The sequence below is a fragment of the Styela clava genome, chromosome 9 (assembly GCF_964204865.1).
Source record: "Styela clava chromosome 9, kaStyClav1.hap1.2, whole genome shotgun sequence".
In the NCBI taxonomy this organism is placed as follows: Eukaryota; Metazoa; Chordata; class Ascidiacea; order Stolidobranchia; family Styelidae; genus Styela; species Styela clava.
In genome coordinates, this window is record NC_135258.1 from 635,222 (window position 1) to 657,581 (window position 22,360).

The following is a 22,360-nucleotide window of genomic DNA, read 5'->3' on the forward strand; positions in this document are numbered from 1 at the left end:
TTACTTAATACTTGACTTTAAACTTTTGTACAAAACCTTCGCTAAAAAAACACCCCCGCCAACGCTCAAAATAAGAAAGTTAGTAATTATTCAGATAAGGTTGGAAATACAGAAATGTTCAAATCATTCCGAAACCTAACTGGATAATTACTAGTTTGTTATTTTTAAACGTCGCTGGGGACGTTTTTTGCAAATATCACATTTTTGCAATGGTGGCGAGGGCTTTGTACAAAATACCCTCAACTTCCTTCATTCTCATGTATAACAACATCTATATTAGGTATATCCCTCGGATTATTTCCGAAGTTAAGCGAAAGGGGCATCGTTTGCAGAAACTCGCCCTTGGCAGCAGAAGAGTTGGGCATGCCCCTGGTCACAAGTCAATTTTTTCGCAGGATGCGAGGCTGGATGGATGTGTTCAATGTCTAACTGGCACTGTACACACCTTGCTTACCTTTCAGAACTAAAGCATTACAAAAAATAATTCTATTAATTTGTTAACTGCTGATTTATTGATAACCTAAGTATTAAGAGTAGGTAGGGATTAGTTCAATTGCTCAATCGCAAATTTCACATAATTTAGGAATAACATTCATGAATTAATGTAAATAAATTACGACTTGGTCATAGCAAATTATCTGTGTTAATAGCGTGAGCCTATGAGAAAGCTTTGATTGCAGTAACCTCTATAGCCTAAATTTACTTCAACTTATCCTGTAGATCAGGACCTGGAGGTTGCAAACCCAGAGGAGGGCCCTTATTGGATTTTATACGTCACTACGAGTAAACCAATTTCACACAATGTACTATATATATTGCCCCTCTGTAGACTTTTGATTGGAAACACGGGGTTGCAAAAAATTTTAAAAGGTTGGAAGGGTTGTGAAAATGCGTCATATTAAACTTTGATAACCTGTAATAAATAATTTTTATTTGTTTAAGTAATTTTTATTTTATTTTTTTTAACTACCCGTATGTAATTTATAACTTCTGTATGGTTGTGTGTGTGGGTGCGTGTGTGAGATATTTCCATTATTTTGAGTGAGTGAACACGTACCACTTCTTCTTGGCAAAACCTTCCATCTTATATACATTCTGTACGTTTTAAACCTTATCTAAGGTTTTGTTTGCTCTCCTGATTTCATAATCAGTTTTCATTTATTTTTTTTACCAATCATTTTATTGTCTATTTCTAAGTCAGCCTATTTCTGAGTTGTGTTCTAGCATTGAACACTGAATAATTTATTTTATTTATTGGATAGGAATTTAAAATAGGTTACTTACTAAGTCTATTTCATATATAAGATAGCTTACTGGCTATAGAAGATTTATGTATGTGGTCTGTTGAAGAAGCCATGACTGTACATTTTACATATTTATCTCAGGGAAGAGGAAAGGCCGCTTAATCGTATGATTAACCACGGCTTCTCATCCGTTTACCAGTTTGTGTCTGGTAAGGATTAGTTAGTTAGGTATTTTTCCAGATGCATTGATGGTGTATGAAGTCGTGGGTGACCAGCATTCACGTGACCCACTCTACAGTGACGAGGGTACAGCATTCCGGTGGCGAGCGTATTTCTAACGCTTAGTACGATGAGCCACACCGTCGCGGCGTACTTACATGAAATGCCATTTGATGGAAATAATAATTCCTTATATGGAAAAACAGGATGGCAGTGAATGCAAAATGTGTTATCTCTCTGTGAAGCCCTGTAACCAAATTTATAGTGAACTTGTCAGCTTTAAACTGTCATGTGTAGTCTGGCATTATTATTGTTAACATGGGGTTGGAAGGCATGCTATGGTTATTTTTAATTTTGTTTTTCCAGGCTGAGATTTTTTGTTTTCATTGTTTTCGTAACTATAACTTTCTCTGACTTTTCAAAATTTGTTCTTTTATGTTCAACAGATATTAAATATTATATATAATTATACTTGAAATTAGTACTTGGCAGCATATCTCCCACGTTTCGACTTTTGTCTGGAAAAAATGGCAGATCAGAATCAACCACAAGAGGGAGCTAATGTGAACATTCTAGGTATGTATTTGTAATTTTTACATCAAAAAATTTCAGAACAAGCTCGTCATTTAGAACATAAGTTATGTTTATATCTTTTTGATGTTTGATTACTAGTTGCAGTATTGCTCACTAATTTAGTTCAATGGCTCAAGCTCTGTTAGAACCTTTTTTGAAAAGGACGCTGACGCTATAATGCAAAGGACGCTGACCATAGCTTGAATCATAAACCTATATTTTTGTTTTATCAGAAGAAATACATAATATGGTTCTTAAAATATACTTTGTTTCAGGGGCACACATCGATGAACTGCATGCAGGACATGTAAATCAGATTGTTGCTCAGGCAGACGTAGTTCAAGCTCAAGCAGAAGTGATTCATGTAGACAATGTGAACCTTCACATGCATTTTGGAGATAATGGTAATTTTTTTTAATATAGGGTGTGAATGGCATGTTCATACATAGTTGAGACATACGTACATAGTTAGGAAAATTCAAGTGAAAATACTTTTGTCTCTCTTTGCTGTCTCACTCTGATTTCCCTGGTAAAATGGACTATTTGAGATGAATACCGTATATGCTCGTTTTACCGCACAATCTTGATTAGAGGCCCGTTTGAATAGCCGCCCGTGTGAACAGAACATAAAAATAAATAAGGGCCGGTGATTGAATACCCGCCCGATGTAAAAGCTGATTTTTCAGTGGTATAGAATAATAGGAAATAAGAAGCGCTTTTGTCACAACGCTGTTGAATTTTAAGCGCCGGTAGATAACACTCACGCCTTAGGCGTCCACGTACATAACAGATAGCATTGATTACGTAACACCATGGTTCTCAAACTGGGCGTCGCGACGCCCAAATGTGTCGTTTCAAATGATAGGGCATCGCAAAACTTTTCTTCTTTTGCGAATTTGTACCTGCGGTGCGTAGAATAAGTCAAAATACTCGTTATTCTCGTTTAAATCATAATTGAAAACTGGAAATAACAATATATTAATTATTGTAACGATCGAAAATAACAAGCGCCCGTGCTTGAATAAGGGCTGGTTTGAATAAGGGCCCGGTAAGTAAGTTGGTTAAAAAAAATAGGGGCCCGGGCTACAAAACGAGCAAATACGGTAATCTCATGTCGACTTGTTACTTTTCGCCAATGAATTTCTTTATACTTGCAGTAAACTCGGGCGGTTTTTAATTTTTTATTGGATCTCCGTCCTAGGAGACCCTTGTTTTTAGTCTTTCTGTCTGTTTGTCTGTGTTTAGTTGTAGCCTCTAAACTACTGTGCCGATCTGGTTGAAATTTCTCACATGGCTTATGCTGTCACCTTAGGAATGTGTGCGTCATCGAAAGTCTGGATTGGTGTTTTGTTTCCAAGGTATCAGAGATAAAATACGCTGACCGTCTAGTTTTTCACAATTTGTCAACAATATCTTGTAAACAACCTCCAAAATTAAAATTTGGAGATTGCTACCACTCGCAGAAGTAAATACTCTTTCAAACAAGCCATTTTTCATGTCGTTAATCCAAAAACAGGTGAAGCCTTAGAAAATTTAGTGAACATGATTACTTATTATCCTCAGTATATCGCTCAAGAAAAGAATACCACTGAGACGTGCAGTGCTCAAAATGAACTGGCAGTTTTGTTATCCCAGTCTCCGCAGTACGCAGTTGTTATAGGTGCAATTTTGGTGGATGGTAACGGTTTACTGAAATGCTGGTCCCCTCATGAATCAGTGGAGATCTTGGGCGGCTACCGGCTTGTATTTTCTATGGTTATGTATGTAATATTAAAATATTATGCTTGCCATTGACTTTCAATAAGTTTCCGTGAACTAGTGCCTTTCATACTAATAGGACGCAGAATTCGTTGTGGCGAGTGTTATTGGTATATTTATCGTCACCAGTCGACAAGTGTTTATGAAATTTAAACTAGGTATTATAATGCTATTGGAACTTCAGTTGGAAGACCTTAGGAAAAAGCTATCTAACCATGCTGGAGTGATTATTTGTTTTATGACACGAGTAAACTTTAAAAAAGACAAATTTAGGCAAATAAAGTTCATCAAGGTGAATTGAAATTTTTTTTTTATCACGCTTCCTTTAAACCTAATGGACAGCCCCGAAATGCTAAATGAATTAACACGGTTTTTGGAAGTTTCTTTGTACAGACATGCACCATATGTTTTGTTTGCCTATAGCATAAAAAAGGGGACAGCCACAAAGAGTGCTTTGTGTCAATTTATATTAAAAGTTTTTGTTAAAAATATTCTTCTCCACAACCATGGTCCAGAAAATTAGGTTACATCTGGATATGAAAAATGTGTTATCGGACAATATATAGCACTGACATGCTCAATTAATTAATGGTAATTTTTTAGGGGAAAGTCTGGATGGTAGTTTTGGTTTAGAAAAATTGTACTTTTATCACGCAACATAATCCCGGTATTGTCTAACTTTATACTTTTATTTCAGCAGCACCACCTGCAGCAGCACCACAAGCTGAACTACAACATGATGCGCCTGCACCACAACATCAAGTGCAGGATGATGCACCATCTCCCGAACCAAAAATGAAGAAAAAGGGAATTTCCTCTTCATCAGGTATGAACCAAGAATAATGTCGAGTATTTTCATACAGAGCAATATAGAACTAATTTATCCCATCTTAGGTGAAGTGGGGAAACCAAATATATTCAACCTGTGGCACTGACATAGTTTCAATGCTCTAATTCAGAGGTTCTTAACTGGGGGTAAATTGGACTTGCAGTTGGGAGACATTTTGTATGCAATAAATTCATACTTCTGTTCACTAAGACAATATAAGTTTCATTACATAATCAAATGTGGCTTCTGAGCATGTAGAGCAAGTGTGGGCAATTACTTTTTTGAGTTGGCCAGTTCCAGATAACAGACTTGCTTATTGGACAAGAGGCTCAATATGAAACTAGGAATTAAAACAGTTTATTTGCAAAAAACTAGCGTAACAGATAATGTACAACAAACATCTATTGTACCAAATGACACAATGATAAATCGGACTAATGCAGGCTACTGCAGGCGTCCAAAGGTTTGTTCAAATCAGGCTTGAAGCTGCTTGTGCTGATTTTTTAGACCACTCGTAGGTTTGAATACGTTAGAGGAGATCGGGTTTTGCTTTAGTTAGTCTTCATACTTCGGAATAATAATTCAAGTTGCATCTGAGGTATATGTGGGGACGGACTGAAAGTAGGCACTTGAAAATTAGTTACTTTTTTAGGCATTTTAGAAAAAAGGAAAATGGACATAATTAAGATGATAAATTAGTTAGAAAATGTAAAATTAAATGTTGATGTCAAGTCCAGTTGGATAATTTGTTTTAACATCCATATTTACGAGGCGGTATTAGCCCGCTTAAGCAAGATTTAGAAATTAAATTAACCTAAATACTTTTGTAAAATTTGTCATTTTGGTATGTCAGCAAGAACCATAGGCAAATTCTCCCGGAATTTGAAATGTTCATTTAGTGACGCCGGACACCATTTCCAAGAAAAACAGCACAGGTCCCGCGATATCAGATACTTGAATAGATACTTGAATGGCATTCTGAATATTTAGTACAGCGTTTCCTAACCTTTTTTGGTCGCAGACTAATTTTTCACCGGTGAAAACCTTTGCGGACTCAAGGTGCGTTTATTGCAACCGTTCGTGTGAAGAAGCAATAAAACCAAACACAACGGAATTTGAACGAATTTCAAAATCGGAATTTCGCGCAATTACGCGTCCGTAAGCAGAGTCGATTTTTTTAGTGTATAATGGCCTTTTCTATCGCACTATATTCAATCCATGGCAACGACGAGAATTTAAAATGTCTTCCTATTTTAATTGTGTTCCTGGTAACTCGCGGTTGAGTCGACTTACGACAATGCCATAGCAATCTGCTAACATATTGCCCGATTATATTTAGTTTTGATACATATTCTTAGAGATCTTGCAAATTTGTTATCGCCGTTATAAAAATCCTATCTGCTATAAATTTCCAAAAGTACAACTTGAATTAGTTCTTATTAAATATATATTTAAAGTATATTTCTAAATAAAAAATAACGCCTTACTTTAATATTAATTTAATGGTAATCATTTTAATCTGCGGTTGTGTTGACGAAATAAAAGCAATACTAATCAGAAAATATGATGACAATCCGTGGACACAAAAATGCGTGGTAATGTGCCCGATTATATTTTGTTTTGATTCGTATTTTTGTGAATTCAACAAAACTGAGCTGTTCGTACAACACCTATGGCGCTCCAGTACTGTACGTACCAATGTGGAAGCCTAAGGGAAAAAGCCCTGGTACATATAATACTCCAGTATCACCCGAAATTTTGCGATTTGCAATGTCTAAAGAAGCGTTTATAATCGGTCGCGTACAATTATAAAACAAAAGTTATGGTGTTCTCCGTTTTATTTAAATTTTTTTGTATTGCCCTTTTCAATTTAGAATATTTGGGTTGCCACCAATACCACCTACTAAAAAGAAATTATTTCTCGTTGTTCGAACTCGCGAGAAACACCAGGCGTGTGTGCTCGGGTTTTCGTCGCCGTCGGAAATTCGCAAGTGAGTTGTGAAATCCAATCGTTTCGACCTGTCGCGTCACCTGTTACCAAATTTTCGTATAGTGAATTGCTATTCTAATAGTTGAATATTCGAATATATGCCCAGCCATACTCGGTAACTAGTAATAATTGACTTGATTAATGTTATGTGAATAAACTTGCTTTTTATGTTTTATGTGAATTTTAACGTAAATCGTAACTTGGCTGATAGTTAACTTTTGCAAAAACGTTTGCGGCCCGCAGTGAATTTCTGGCTAGTTGCGGACCCATTCAAACACTTCGCGGCCTCATTTGGCACCGCGGATTCGGGTTGGGAAACACTGATTTAGTATAATGATAAAATCAAAGGTTATCAGATGTAACAATGTGTGAACACGCCACCGTTTTTTTTTTGGTTGACGATCCTGCCCATAAGTCTGGGAGCTAGGGGGAAATTACAAATTTTCCAGAACTTCATTTTATCCTCTGATCTGGAGTTCCAGCTTCAATACCATTGAATTTTGTATGTCATGAAATCTTTGCGAAAGTGAAACTCAAATTATAATATAAGCGAGGTATATAGTTACAGTAAGCCTTGTTTCCTCATTTTGACCCTCTAGCACCATGCGACGAGGAGGGAGTTATCACATACATGCATTAAACAGAGCGAATATGACTCCCAATCCTGTGATGTTTCTCTGTGCACGTTCGTATTCATTAGAACTGTTTAAATAGATTTTAATCTGAAAAATTAAAAGAAGTCATTGAATTATAATTTAAAAGTATGCATCGTCAGTGTTTGATTATCCCACCCATCATACTGAATAGGTGTAGTAGGATGAAAAACAGTTTTTTTTTTTTTTTAATTTTTTTTTTACAAATTTCATATTTTCAATTTTTTTTGCTTTTGAGATTTTTTCTCATTTCAAGCGTGACAACGATAGGCAACCATAGAATACCAAATATGGAAAATTTTTCTCTCTAACCTTATACAACATTTATCATATTCAAATTCAGGTTTGTCATCGCATATGCAAAGCAGAGAGCAGCGAAACGTAAATTTGAAAATAAGCAATGAAGATGTGCTTGTGGCAGGTGAATGTATTTATAGTTTGTTCTCATGTAGTGCTATTGGTTTCCAGTTAATCGAAATTAGAAATGCTACATTTAGTCAACATGGAGGCAACCCTGAAGCTTTTATAAAATGTGTCAGATCCGCCTTGCAGTATCACATACTATGACTTTTTTTATTACAAATGAAATCGGTTGAAAGTTGACATGGTAGTTTTTCATACCGAGTGTTATCTCACCTATCTGGACTCTGGATATGTTTTCATACCCTCAAAGTTGATAGTTCTCTCTAAACAGCTGCGTTGTCTGTATCACGAGATTAGACATAATGCTGCTTTTTTCACTGTCAATAAATTTCATTTTATAAGTTCATCCCTATTCATTATTCTTCATTTCAGGTTCTGCAACATATTTGCAAGCAGAGCAAGATGCCAATGTTGAAATTGCTTCATCAAACATTCACATGACTGCAGGTAAGCACTTGGTAATTGGATTGTTTGTAAGTTCTTGAACAGATTAGTCCAGTGGTTCCCAACCTTTTTTTGAGTGATCCATATTTAAAGGATAAATTTTGTAACATTTCACGTTGCAAGAATATGCTCTAATACTAAACGTGTGTGGTTGCATGATTGTATATCAAATGTAAGTTGACAAGTTTTAACACTTTGCTAATTCCCACATTTCAATTATTATTGATAACACTTCAATACAAAATAAACAATTAAATTTCCTAGAAAATAAACTGAATAACTTCTAATTCTTTGTTCAAAACAAAGCGACCCAAGAGCATTTTCAGGCGACTCCGCTGAGGATCGCGACCCCTAGGTTGGGAAGCACTGAATAAATAGTTCCTCTTATTTGTTTCAAATCACAGTATTTTCCACGTTTAATACGCACTTTCAAGGTGACATGTTGTCTTCTTAATATGAGGGTGCATATTATGCACCGACAAAAATGTAAAAAATATTAGTCGATATTTCATGCTCCACTGACTAATAATTCTCACATATATTAGTCATGACTTATGAGTCTTTTTTAATTAGCAAAGTCTGTTGGATCAGAACATGCTTGTTTCGGGAGAAGCATAATAGTCAAACAAAAATTTATTGTTAATAAAAGTAGCAAGAGTCCTAAACAATTCATTAACTCAAGCATTGAAAAAATTGTGAATTAAAGTTAATAAGAATGAGCTGTACATCTGTTAACTGCTGTCGTTGTATCCCCTGGGTTGTTTCTCTAACTTTGTACAATCGGCATAAATCACTAAATGGGTATGTTTATTATAGATGGAGATTGAAAATTCTGATGCTCCATATTTTAAAATAATCTATGTATTGGTGGTATATTATACTTGAGGCCTCTCTAAATAAATTTTTTAGGTGAAGCAACGATAACTAAAGGGAAAGGAGCAACCACACATTTTCATGGCCCTGTCAACATCAACATAGAAAATACAGGTAATTAATTTTTTTTTTGAGTTAGACCAAAGTGATTGTCAAAATGCTATTGCTTGCTAATTTTGATATAAAAGCAAGCTTGGGGGCATGGCGCATTGTACTAAAAAGATAAGAACAATGCTCACCACCTCACGTCAGGTTCATCTGTGTGGGTTCGCAAGTTCTAATTTTTTGGAGATAATTATATGCGAGAGGATTACTTGACTTCCTGTCACCAGAGGGTGGTTCACATAATTGCTGGTTGGTTACGGCTTCATCCACCATTAAATTCCTGTATCTGACTGAAACAAATAACTTGAACTGGTAACTGTTCAAGAGGTTATGGGTGATTGAGCGGGCTTATTGTCTTTCTTTTCCTAAACATCTTAATCCTATCCTATAGTGTGGCCCAAGGTTGTTGGCTCCAGGGGCCACAAAATCATTGCATTGTTTGCGGGCCAAAAACTTTTATTGTGCGAACACATTGAACAGTATCATTATTTATCAAGCTAACCCATGCAAAAACTTCCTGAAACTTGCGAAAGTATTTCCATATCAACATAGTTTAAAATTTCAGACTCTTCATAATGGAAAAAGTGCTTCCACAAATGTATGTGCTTTCGAACATCGTTAAGGATTTCAAAGCAAAATCCTAACTTTGAAAAATGATCAATGCTCACAAGACACAAAATGCCGTTTAAAATTAAATTCCCTTGTCACAGACACAACTTGCCAACCTATCAAGCAAGCATTGGTGGTATTTTCCATCCCACATCCAGTTAAACGTCTGGGTGAATTCGTCAGCTTTCTTTTCAAACTCATGTTTACAAAATAACCGCAATTTTACTTTGATAAGAAAAAACAACTTATTAAACATTGATAACGCATTTTGCTCTATTCGAAAATACATAGTGGTATATTGACAGCCTGAAGGTACGCAAACTTCCTGCACTATTTGTATGTCTAACTACTGTCAAAGCGACAATGAGAATGTCTGTCACTGAGGATTTTATATCTTCTGGTAATGATGTCTGGCTCGCTTTTGGCCACCACGATGGAACAGCTTTTTTTGTGATGATAAAATCTCCAAAATGTTGACTTTTATTACATGGCTAGATAATTAACTTTTTCAAGCATAAATTCATATTTCTTTCAAGATTCAGCTTTCTTGCATCCTTCAACATCTTCAGTCCCGATCCATCAACCATCGCCAGTTGCTGCAACATTCGTTACTGTCTATGAAGTGGAAGCACCCTCACCAGGTATGTCTTGATGTGCCTCAAACAGTGGTTCCCAACCTTTGCCTTGCCTGTGATACCCCCTTTTTGGGGGTTTTAGCACTCATAGCCCCCATGTTTATCGTTCCAGTGGTATTTATAGTTGTATTTTGATAGGTAGATTTGAATTCCTATTATGTTGTAATAATTCATGCTCAACAAATTGAAACACCCTGTAAAATAACCTTATCGAGAAATGGATGGGTTTCCGTGGTGAAAAGTAAAATCAGTTTTGTGTGTAGCAATATATCCCCTTTGAAATCCTCTGTGGCCCCGTTGGGAGGCCATGGGCTCTGCCCTAAAGCATACAAATCTTTGTTGTCTTAATAGCATACTCCCCTTACGAAATAGCCAATGTTCTTTGCCATAATTGTCAGAAATGTTATTGCTATTTATCCTAATCTCTGGGGTGAGCTACTCTATTGTTCAATATTTCTTGTATAATTTCATCCATTTATTTTACTCCATTCATATTTAAAAATTATGACCAATTTTGTTAGTATGTATTTTCAAGGCGATTCTTCATGTTAGTTTAAGTATAAATTTACAGTATTTCAGCATGTGTGTCTGAAACGAGCTCGAGACTTATAAAAGTTGAAAACCCAAATACAGCCTACTTCATTAGTATCAAATTTTCAAGAATTAGCCTTTTAGATTATTGAAAATCTATCATTATGCTAACCTATTCTTTTTTTTTTCAGGCCCCCTAAAGCAAGCAAAAGAAAAACTTTTTAGAGGTGAGCATCTTCGATTGAATACCAATTCTTCTTTAACAAACCAATATTACTATTTCTTACACAAAAATGAAATATATTTTTGCAGCAAACAGGTGTAGCGTTGCAGTGGCTTGGCTTGACGGTTTTCTCATTGTGCAAATCTTAAGAAACATGCTCGATATCGCACCCCCAATTAACTAGCATGGTTTCAGACGATTTTTCCTCTACGTTATTGTTGGAGGGATACCTGAACTGCTCCTGGTTATTGTAGGTGGGATAACTGAACTGCTGGCCACTCATTATTCAAATTGGCACTTCTATGTGGGGCACATTTAGCCTGCCGCAGGTTGCACACCTCTGACCTAGAGTTTTGTTATTTAATAGTGATGTCGATGACGTATTTTCCTTGGTTCATAACTCTTGTGACATCACCGTTTTGTTGTGATGTTACATAAAGGTATTATATTAGTTAGTGAATTTATTTTTGAATACTTTAACTGGTACAAACATAGCAGTAGTTGTGTCATTTAATTATGTATGAAAAGTAGATTACCGGTAACATGAATCGTAATCAATGTAAACATTTCTTCATATCTCATAGTAAAAAAAAAAAATATCCTGAACAGCAGGGCTTATTTGTCATTGCCTATACATACTATGTACAAATGCCAAGATTGTCGAAAATCGAAATCCTCTAGTATGATAAAAATCAGAAATATATAAGAATTAATAATATTCTTGTCTCAAGAGTCTTGAGAATCGACTGAAAAGAAGCTCATGCCAATGCTAAATTTCATAAAAAGCTTCAGACTGTAGATTCAATAAGATATAATTCAGCGGTTCCCAACCTTTCTACCCTGGCGGACCGGTAAAATTAGATTAAATTTACTCGCGGACCAGCAAAAAATTAAAATGGCCGGAACAGAAAAGAATAACATATTTTTGTCTAATATAATGCAATGCCAGGCACTCGATATGCTTCTAGATAATAAAAAAAGCACACTTAAAAACATTTCACACGGAGAAAAACTATGTGCCGACCAAAAATTAAAAATAAGTGAAACAAAAAATAATACCATATATTTGTGTAATGAAATGAAGTGCTGGGCACCCATTATGCGTAGGAAAGGCACGCAATAAATATCTCACATAAAAAACAGGTACATGCCAAATCATGTACAAACGCAATAACTCCTGTGAGAATTTCGTTTCCAATATAAGATTGCAAAAGAGGCCTCAAAGAAGTGTTTGCAACACATAGCTCTGCAGCCGCGTGCAGTCGATTTCTTTGCTTCGTTTTAATTGAATTTAGTGATGAAAATGTTTTTTCGCATAACGCAGTAACTGGCTGAAAAGACAGACAACAGTTTGATTGCTCGATTACTTGGCGATGGGTATTCGTTATCAAGAGATATCTGAGTTTGTGATAAGTAATTCTTTTTTAATCTGGACTGTAAAGTAGAATCACCATTTTAATCAAGCCTTTTCTTTTTCATTGGGTTCATCATATTAATACCTCTACAGTTGATCGACGCCTCAAACAAAATGAATTTGCATTACAATGACAAAGTCGTCGATAACTTGGCAACAGGCTCAAAATCCTACTGTGTCTGAAAAAGATCTCTGCGGCCCATGCTTTTTTGCGCGTCTCGTGACCACGTGTGGGGTCGCATGTTTTACTGGAATATTATACTGTTCCTGACTGTTTTCTGGTTTAAAAAAGGAGATATGCATTACGTTTTATATGGATGGTCATATTAATCGGGAAAAGCACGCAGAACAGAAAAAGCACGCGTGCCGATTTTGAGGCTTCTTAATTTTGCGTGATTTGATGGAGCGCATTCGCGATGAATCGGAGTCTAAAAGAGTGAATGCTCGGCGCCAAGATGTCATGAATGACGGCGGAAGATAATTGCGTAATGAGCCAACGCAACTGTGTCTACGGTAAAGCGATTGTGACGGCATAAAAACATTAAAACAACATAATTTCTCGCGGATCGGCAAAGAAGCTTCGCGGACCGGCACCGGTCCGGAACCACTGGGATATATCAATAAAAACTTATTCACTCATAGCTTTTTTCAGACTAATTTTTGACTATTGCAACTAGACTAAAACTACTTGGAAGATCAAATAACTATTCAATTTATTTAATTTATATTTAATTTCGGAAACACAACTAAAATCTGACAAATAACTAGCAAAATTACGAAAACGACTTTGCTTGAAAACCTGTCTAGGTGAAATAAGCGTTTGAGCGACTGCTAAATGTGATTTGTTATTTCACCTTTGATATTTTGCTGATTAACCAATGCTGCGGAAATAAACAGTCACATGGGGAAACATACATTGACATAAACCCCATTCTTTAAATATTAAACAAACTATTCCACTATTCTCAAGTCTTAACTAAAATTGTTCTTTTCAGGTCGTAATGAGAGAAGCTTCATTGATTATTTCAATGAGAGGACATGGAACGAAACAGCAGTCAACATTATAGAAAACTATAAAGAACAAAACTTGGACGAACCTGACTTTGAGGTCAATCCTCAGCTGAAGCAGGCGAATGGTTTCTTTAGTGGTGAAATGGCACCTAAGACCACAGAGTACAGGAAGGAACAAGAGTTTGCTGTCACAGAGGCGAATGAAAATATTGGCGAAGTGATCTCACCAAATGAACTAGTCCAACAGCTATGTGAGGAAGGTTGCCGATGCGTAGGACTAGTGGGTCAAGCTGGAGGGGGCAAGTCAACAATGATGAAGCGTACTGCAAGAGGCGTTCTCGTTGCTAATGAACTGGATAACGAATCTAAAGCAAAAATAGGATTGTTTGCTCGGTTGTTCAAGAAACAGAAAAATGGATTCAAATTCGTTCATCACTTGAATTTCAGAGACTTTCTTGTTTCTTATGGTTTAACTCCAGAAGAAGCTTTAACTCCATGTACTCTGCTTTTCGGAAACTTTGCACCCAATCTATCAAAACAAACTTTAAGAGCGGGATATAAATGGCTTCAGAAACACCAATCAGAAGCAATTTTCTTCATTGATGGCCTGGATCAGGCTATATGGAATCTAGAGGGAAATTACAATAAAATGACATATACTGATAAATCAAGTACAGCCACAATCATGTTTAATATCTTATCAGGCAATTTGTTTCCCGATGTAACATTAGTTATTTCTTCACGTGAACACAGGATGGCATCCCTTCCTCTGAAGCTTCGACCTTCATTAATTATTGCTCTTGCTGGCCTTGAACGTGATGACACCAAAAAACTATTTACTGCAGTTGTAGGTGAAACAGGGGAAGAATCCTGGAAAAAGATGACATTTCAGTCACCTGCACTCGTGCCATTATCTTCTGTCCCTTTATTCTTGATTTTCAATGCGATCGTTCACAAATCCAACCCAAAGAATCTACCTAATACAATGACCGATGTAATGACACAAGTACTTCATATCTTCATGCGTTCCTCACACACTCAAGAGAAAATGATTAAAACAGCTTTTCACAGTTTGATGAAAATGTCCTTCGAAGGAACTCGAGAAAAGCGAGTCATTTTTACCAATAACGATCTAGAGAAAGCAGGACTTACAAAAGAGATAGTAAGCGATCTAATCATAGAAGTACCTGGAGGTGGTACACTGCTGAATCAACGTCTTTTAGAAGGTGACACTCTGATGTTCTTCAGTCATCAAATCCTTCAAGAAATGTTAGCTGCTCTATACATCGCCAACATGAATCTCGCAACTTTCCAAGCATTCGTCACTAACGAAATTTGCAAAGATCACTGGTCCGTTGTTCTACGGCTCTTATGTGGAACTGTTTTCGATCAAAAAATTAAAACTCAGATCATCAATGGTCTTACAATTGGTAAGTGCAATTAGGACATTCAAGTCCATAAAAATTTACCATATTGTGCTAAATGCGAAGAGCACTTTTGCAATAAGCTACTCTGATTACCCTACTGTATGACTCTTTGGGATGACTAAGTGGTTAATGCTGAGTGGTTGGCACGACGAAATACGCTCGCCACCGCACCTCCAATTGCTCTGCGAGGGTTCGCAGATTCGAATCCCATGCGGGCTTAGTTGTATGCGAGAGGATTGATGGACTCCTCGTCGCCGTGGGGTGGTGTACGTAACTGCTGATCGGTTACGGCTTCTTCCACCATCAAGTCCATGCATCTGAAAACAAAGAACTAACTATTCTCATACCTGACATGGAATGGTAACTGGATGAGAGGCCGTGGTTCGCCATATGGTTGAGTTGTCTTATCGGCTTTCCCCCCCCCCCTCGAGATACATACGTACATCCTATGTTATGCAACATCCACCATTTGTCATTTATAGAAAGTAATCATTTACCTAAAATAACAATGTATTAGTAACATAACGGGTGCCGTGGTTTGTGACATGAATGAGTAATTTTACAGATGTCACATTACCCAATGAGAAATATGTGATTCCTGGATATTTTAAAACGTTTTTTTTTCGCCAGTGGCTAGACAAGAGAAGCAAAATTGTCTCAAACGTGCACTCTCAACTAAGATGAATCAATGTACGAAATCCTATCAGAAGTTGGAGTTGTTTGGTGCGTTATATGAAGCCAATGATGCCGAGCTCATTAGATCCCATGTTCAGGAAATCAACTTCGAAAATGAGTCTTTCACTTCAGCAGGAATGTGCGCAATGTCATTTGTAATGCGACGTTGTGGCCATCTTGAACAAGTTCGCCTCGTCAATTGTGAGCTCAATGCAGAAATAATAAACATCTTCGAGTTCAACTTGAAAGGTTCTATAGTGAAGGCAAGTGTTTAGTAAAAAACCTATATTACATATTATCGTTGACGAACATAATGCAAGGAATATGTTTACATTCACATTGTAAGATAAAAATGTATCTCCCATCAGTCAAACTACGGTATATTTAGTCGATTACCTTAAAATATTAAAATCATCAAAGTTATACAAACAGCGCCACGAACATATCTTAACTTGATTTATTGCGTCAGATATTAATTTGTATTGTATTCCAACAGGTGTCGAAACTTGATATCAGCTTAAATCCGATGTCCGTTGAAGCTTTTGATGTCTTCGGGTCAGTTTTGACAAACATTGAAGTGGGAAGACTTGTTATGCGTGGCTGCTCACTTACAGAAGAAAAGCTTCGTGTGCTTGGAAGTCACTCACATTTGCAGGTCGAAATGTAAATTTTTACATGGTTCAATATTCCAATTCCCTAATCCTTGGTTTTTATTTTTGTTAGTAAGTTCGTTCTGTTTTTTTTTTTATATAAATTTGTTAAATTATTCAAACTCTATTAACATTTTAATATTCGCTGGGAAGACTTTCCAAATTATATTTAATTAGTATAGTTACTATGAGGAATTAGATTTTTATCAACCTAACAGAGGTATTAAATATTTCAGATCCGCATTCTGGATGTTCGAAATATTACAAACATGACGTTTAATCTGTATCTTGCAATTGTCAAGTTCGCATCTGAACATGATGTCAGAGAACTTTTGATGGATCCGTGGGATTGCTTCAACGCAAGCAAACAGCAGCTGTTGGAACTGAGTAAATGGGAAGTTTGTGGAAAGGTAAACTAAATCTGAAGCATTTCCCCACATCCATTTAACTCACTAATCAATCCTAGTGTTGTTTCTCGCCCAACTATGACTTACAGGAAAGAGAACTCAACTCGCCTTGCAAACTTTGACTGTATACTTTTAAAAAGCCAGGCCAGTGTTGAAACTTTATGGCCTGCATGTAGTTATTGTAGTACTAATATATTGTTGGCAATTATTGTTTTTTTTTCATAAAACGCTATTTCATGGAATCATGGCTTTCACTATGAATGAGGCTCTGAATAAGCAGCTACTGATATGGAGAGGAGCTAGCTACATTGTCTGGAAAAACTGAAGTCTATCGTTTTCAGCATTGTCTGCTCCATTCATTTGGACCATGGTTGCGATGGTGATGTGTTTGTGGTTTGTAAATCAGTGTATCTACGAAGAGAATATCTTAGATAAATCTCAAGTCAAGTTTCATCAGTATAGTTATGCAGCTTTGAGGTTTTGTATTTTTATTCACCCAGCAAACAATTTCATTTATATCAGATCCAAGTTCTGGATGTTCGAAATATCACAAACATGACGTTTGATCTGTATCTTGCGATTGCCAAGATTGCATCTAAACATGATGTCAAAGAACTTTTGATAGATCCGTGGGATTACTTCAAGGCAAACGAAGAGCAACTGTTGGAACTGAGTAAATGTAAAGTTTGTGGAAAGGTAAACTAAGTCCAAAACCTTTGAAATAGTTATATTCAATTGGTAGTGCTTTTATTTTGTTATAAGAGACCGCAATCGGAAGTAATGTTGAACACAATTATATTATTATAGAAAGACTATAAATACTTTTAAGGTACAATAAGTCATCCGCTAAAAAAGTCGGCTATAATAATGAGCGGTGAAAGTGTTTGCTCAACGCAAGGTTCCGAATCCTAAAAGAGCATAAATTCCTAAAGCGGGAAGAGTTCTTATAGAGGAGTTGCAAAGTCCCGAGCTCCTAACTAGAAGCGTAAAGTAAAGAGTTCTGATCGAAGAGTTGCTAATTTTCTCAAAGAAAGGTCTCAAGTCCTCAACTAAACTTTTGAAGAGTTGCAAGTTTGCTCAAAGCGAGGTCCCGGGCTCTCAATTAAAATTGAAAATAGTACTGATAGAATGGTTGCACGTTTACTCAAAGTAAAGTCTCGGGCCCTCAACTAAAATTAGAAATAGTACTGATAGAAGCTTTGCAAGTTTGCTCAAAGCAAGGTCCCGGGCTCTCAACTAAAATTTAAAATAGTACTGATAGAATGGTTGCAAGTTTGCTCAAAGCGAGGTCCCGGGCTCTCAATTAAAATTGAAAATAGTACTGATAGAATGGTTGCACGTTTACTCAAAGTAAAGTCTCGGGCCCTCAACTAAAATTAGAAATAGTACTGATAGAAGCTTTGCAAGTTTGCTCAAAGCAAGGTCCCGGGCTCTCAACTAAAATTTAAAATAGTACTGATAGAATGGTTGCAAGTTTGCTCAAAGTAAAGTCTCGGGCCCTCAACTAGTAGAAATAGTACTGATAGAAGCTTTGCAAGTTTGTTCAAAGCAAGGTCTCGGGCTCTCAACTAAAATTGAAAATAGTACTGATAGAAGAGATGCAAGTTTGCTCAAAGCAAGGTCTCGGGCCCTCCTAAACTGGGTCTAGTCTCGGGTTCCAACTAAAATCGTGAGGGATTCTGAAGAGTTGCAAGTTTGTTGAAGTAAGGTCCTGAGCCCTCAACTAAAGGTGAAAAGAGTTTTTATAGAATAATTGCATATTTGCCTAAGTCAAAATCTTGAGCCCCCATCTAAAATTGGAAAGAGTACTTGCAAAAGAGTTGCAAGTTTGCTCGATTCAAGGTCCCAGGTCCTCAACTGACGGTAATAGCAGATAGAGTTGCACGTTTGCCCAAAGCAAGGTCCCGGGCCCTCAACTAAAAGTGAAAATAGTATTGATAAAAGAGATCCGAGGTCCCGTGTCCTTAACTTAACGTGGAAAGAGTTGCAAGTTTGCTCAAAGCAAGGTCCTGAGCCCTCAACTAAAGGTGAAAAGATAGGTATTTGCAGTCTCCTTCACAACCTACTGCAATATCGCCATTGGCTATTTTTAATGATATTTGATCGGTCTGAGATAAAATGTGATACCCATAAATTTCCATATTCTAGGAACCTTTATACTTGTAGTTTATCAACAGATGCAATAATTTTCAGATCAATGTTCTGGATGTTCAATCCATCACTCAAATGTCATCTGATCTATGTCTCACCATATATGAGTTTGCAAGTCAAAGGGCAGTCAAAAAAATTCTAATGGATTCGTTGGATTTCTCTAAAGCAAATAAAGAGCAATTAAAGAAATTAAGCAAATACAAACTTTGTGGGAAGGTCTGTATCATTTCACGAAATTTACTGTGACACCACCCTTACATATTTTCTAGTCTCCAATACACACTGCAAAATCTATCACAACTAGTCTTGTGGGGCAACCTCGTTTATTTTGCGCTATTCCATACTGGTCGGCACGCGGAGTAAGGGAACGATAGCAAAACAAGTTAGCAAGATTTCTTGCAAAATACACGATATATATTACAAAAACATATTTCTCACAGAATTGGTTTAAAGTGGGTGTGACAATAAATTTAAATAGCAGTTTCTTCAGAAGTTTACGTGTTTTATCTCACTATTTCTGCAAGAATCAATAATGATACTGTAAGATCACTAGCAAATATAAGCAATTTTTGTGGCTTGCAACTACTAAAAAGTCTGACTTAAATAAATGTGCGGCCCGTAGCTTCACCCAGTTACTTGTATTTGGCCCGCCAATGAAAAAGGTTGCACACCTCTGGCCTAATCCATTACGGAAATTGATATCCAGAGAAGGTCAACCCCAAACCATCGTCTATTCCGAAGACATTTTCAAATAATATTTCGAATATGGAATATATTCGCAAAAAGAACTTATTTATGAATTGAAGGACTACTGTAATTTAATTATTTATTCTTGTTGGATAACCTAAATGTCAGCAACCACAAGGATATTGCCAAGGTATCAAACATATTAAACTTACGTGCATGGTCATGCATTGGACATTAACATTTCTTACTTTGCTTGTTGAAGATAGTCCCATTGGGGCAGTGGTTCTCAAACGGTGGGGCACAATAGCTTAGACAATTTTTTGAGAGGGCGTGAAGCCAATTAAAAATAAAAATATTTGTTAGATTTGATCCTTCCCGACTTGTTTTGGATATTTACATTTGTTCATTTTAGATATTTACATTCCATCCATGTACTTTCTACGTATTTTTTGAGCAAAAATATTTTCGCCTAAGGGTCTGTTATTTGTAGCAATTTGTTAGCTAGTTATTTTTGAGGTGTTGAAATGTTTTTGAAAGGATTTTATGGATAGCATACAATTGAGTCTTATCATTTATTTTTCACTGTTTTACGACATTTTGATGCGTGATGTTGATATATATAAGAAAATCAACTTGTGTTAGTGGTTCTAAATTCACTCTTCTGTGTTAGTAGGCACCAGCCTTCAAACATTCAAATGCCAAAATACCAGCCTTTATTGCACTGATGTTCGTTATCTTTATGTTTTTAGATATCCGTTATTGATATCAGTCAAAATTCAATGGATGAAGAAGCTTTTGATGCTCTTGGTGACCTTTTATTAAACTATGAAGTTGACCAACTCATTGCAAAAAATTGCCAGCTAACAAAAGCAAAAGTTGATGCTCTTGGAAGTCGTTCTGGATTAAAAGTATGACAAAGTTGTAATATTATGCCACTGTTTACCAGTTGTTAAGTTAGTCGGAAAATACACATGAATCAGCCAATTCTATATAATAATTTATATAAATAATATTTATTATTTAATATTATTTAATAATTTTATATTTGATATTGGTAAATTTGGGTAGTAAAGTGTCTTTAAGTAAATGTTTATTAAATTGTTTGAGGTAGCCATGTGAAAGGTATTATGATGTCGAATAATAATAATGTCGAAAAATCTAGCATCACACTTTCATTCGGTATAATGTCTAAGCTAGAGTCTGTACAAACAACCACTTTTATGCAAGAAACTACTTTTCTTAATGAGCCAGGAGCCAGTATCTGTTCCAAACGTTCTGGATAGGATTTAGATATGTAATCTTATTTATACTTCAAATCCATTTATTTATCTATGTTTCAGTTATCCAGGTTGGACATCAGTGAAAATCCAATGGATGAAAAAGGCTTCAATGCTCTCGGTTTTTTATTGACAGCAAATAATAGGGCTCTTGACCTTGTCATGCAAAATTGCCAACTCACAAAAGAAAAACTTGACGCTCTTGGAAGTCTCTCAGGATTAAAGGTTTTGTTTTAAATTGTTTCTTGATATATAATTAAATAATCTGTCAAACTAGGTGGCGAGCGACTTTTCCCAGCAACTTTTTTGGTCTATATTTTCAGGTCCAGGTTGTGTATAAGGTAAGGGTTCAGTTTGTGCGCCATCTTGGTGCGCATACCTCAGGAGTACCAAATATTACCCTATCCTTATCTCTACCTAGAGAAAACTAATGGGAAAATATAGATAGAATGATAGAATGGTTGCAAGTGGGGGCCATCAGTTATTTGCTATTTTGTATGTTCATATGTGCATACTGGTTTCATATCAAATGTAAACATAAATAACATGTGCATTTGCAGTCACCTTCATAACCTACTGCAATATCGCTATTGGCTATTTTTAATGATATCTGATCGGTCTGGGAAAAAATATGATACCCATATATTTCCATATTCCAGGAACCTTTACACTTGTAGTTTATCAACAGATACAATAATTTTCAGATCAATGTTCTGAATGTTCAATCCATCAGCCGAATGCCATCTGATCTATGTCTCACAATATCTGAGTTTGCAAGTCAAAGTGGAGTCAAAAAAATTCTAATGAATTCGTTGGATTTCTCCAAAGCAAATAAAGAGCAATTAAAGAAATTAAGCCAATACAAACTTTGTGGGAAGGTCTGTATTATATCACAAACTTTACTGTGACACCACTCTTACATATTTTCTCCAATACACACTGCAAAACCTATCACAACTAGTCTTGTGGGGCAACCTCGTTCATTTTGAGATATTCCTTACTGGTCGGCACGCGGAGTAAGGGAACGATAGCAAAACAAGTTAGCAAGATTTTTTGCAAAATACACGATAAATATTACAAAAACATGTTTCTCACAGAATTGGTTTAAAGTGGGTGTGACAATAAATTTAAATAGCAGTTCCTTCAGAAGTTTACGCGTTTTATCTCACTATTTCTGCAAGAATCAATAATGATACTGTAAGATCACTAGCAAATATAAGCAATTTTTGTGGCTTGCAACTACTAAAAAGTCTGAATTAAATAAATGTGCAGCCCGTAGCTTCACCCAGTTACTTGTATTTGGCCCGCAAATGAAAAAGGTTGCACACCTCTGGCCTAATCCATTACGGAAATTGATATCCAGAGAAGGTCAACCCCAAACCATCATCTATTCCGAAGACATTTTCAAATAATATTTCGAATATGGAATATATTCGCAAAAAGAACTTATTTATGAATTGAAGGACTACTGTAATTTAATTATTTATTCTTGTTGGATAACCTATATGTCAGCAACCACAAGGATCTTGCCAAGGTATCAAACATGTTAACT

At 36.2% G+C, this 22,360-nt stretch overlaps 2 protein-coding genes across 2 annotated transcripts in view; both read left to right on the top strand.

Annotated features, from left to right (window-relative positions):
- LOC120339924 (uncharacterized) overlaps positions 1-22,360 on the top strand; it is a 125,094-nt gene that overhangs the window by 84,558 nt on the left and 18,176 nt on the right. Inside the window, exons 14-17 of the mRNA XM_078116168.1 lie at positions 18,887-19,060; positions 20,281-20,439; positions 20,872-21,033; positions 21,513-21,686. Coding sequence (XP_077972294.1) covers positions 18,887-19,060; positions 20,281-20,439; positions 20,872-21,033; positions 21,513-21,686 — 669 coding nt within the window. The remainder of the gene's footprint in view (positions 1-18,886; positions 19,061-20,280; positions 20,440-20,871; positions 21,034-21,512; positions 21,687-22,360) is intronic.
- On the top strand, positions 1,904-18,859 carry LOC120331085 (uncharacterized). The gene is made up of 14 exons (XM_078115851.1): positions 1,904-2,039; positions 2,312-2,440; positions 4,492-4,620; positions 7,610-7,687; positions 8,062-8,136; positions 9,043-9,120; positions 10,257-10,361; positions 11,078-11,113; positions 13,519-14,964; positions 15,592-15,899; positions 16,133-16,291; positions 16,523-16,696; positions 17,216-17,389; positions 18,842-18,859. The coding sequence occupies exons 1-14, from the start codon at positions 1,991-1,993 to the stop codon at positions 18,857-18,859; spliced, it is 2,958 nt and encodes a 985-aa protein (XP_077971977.1). The 5' UTR covers positions 1,904-1,990.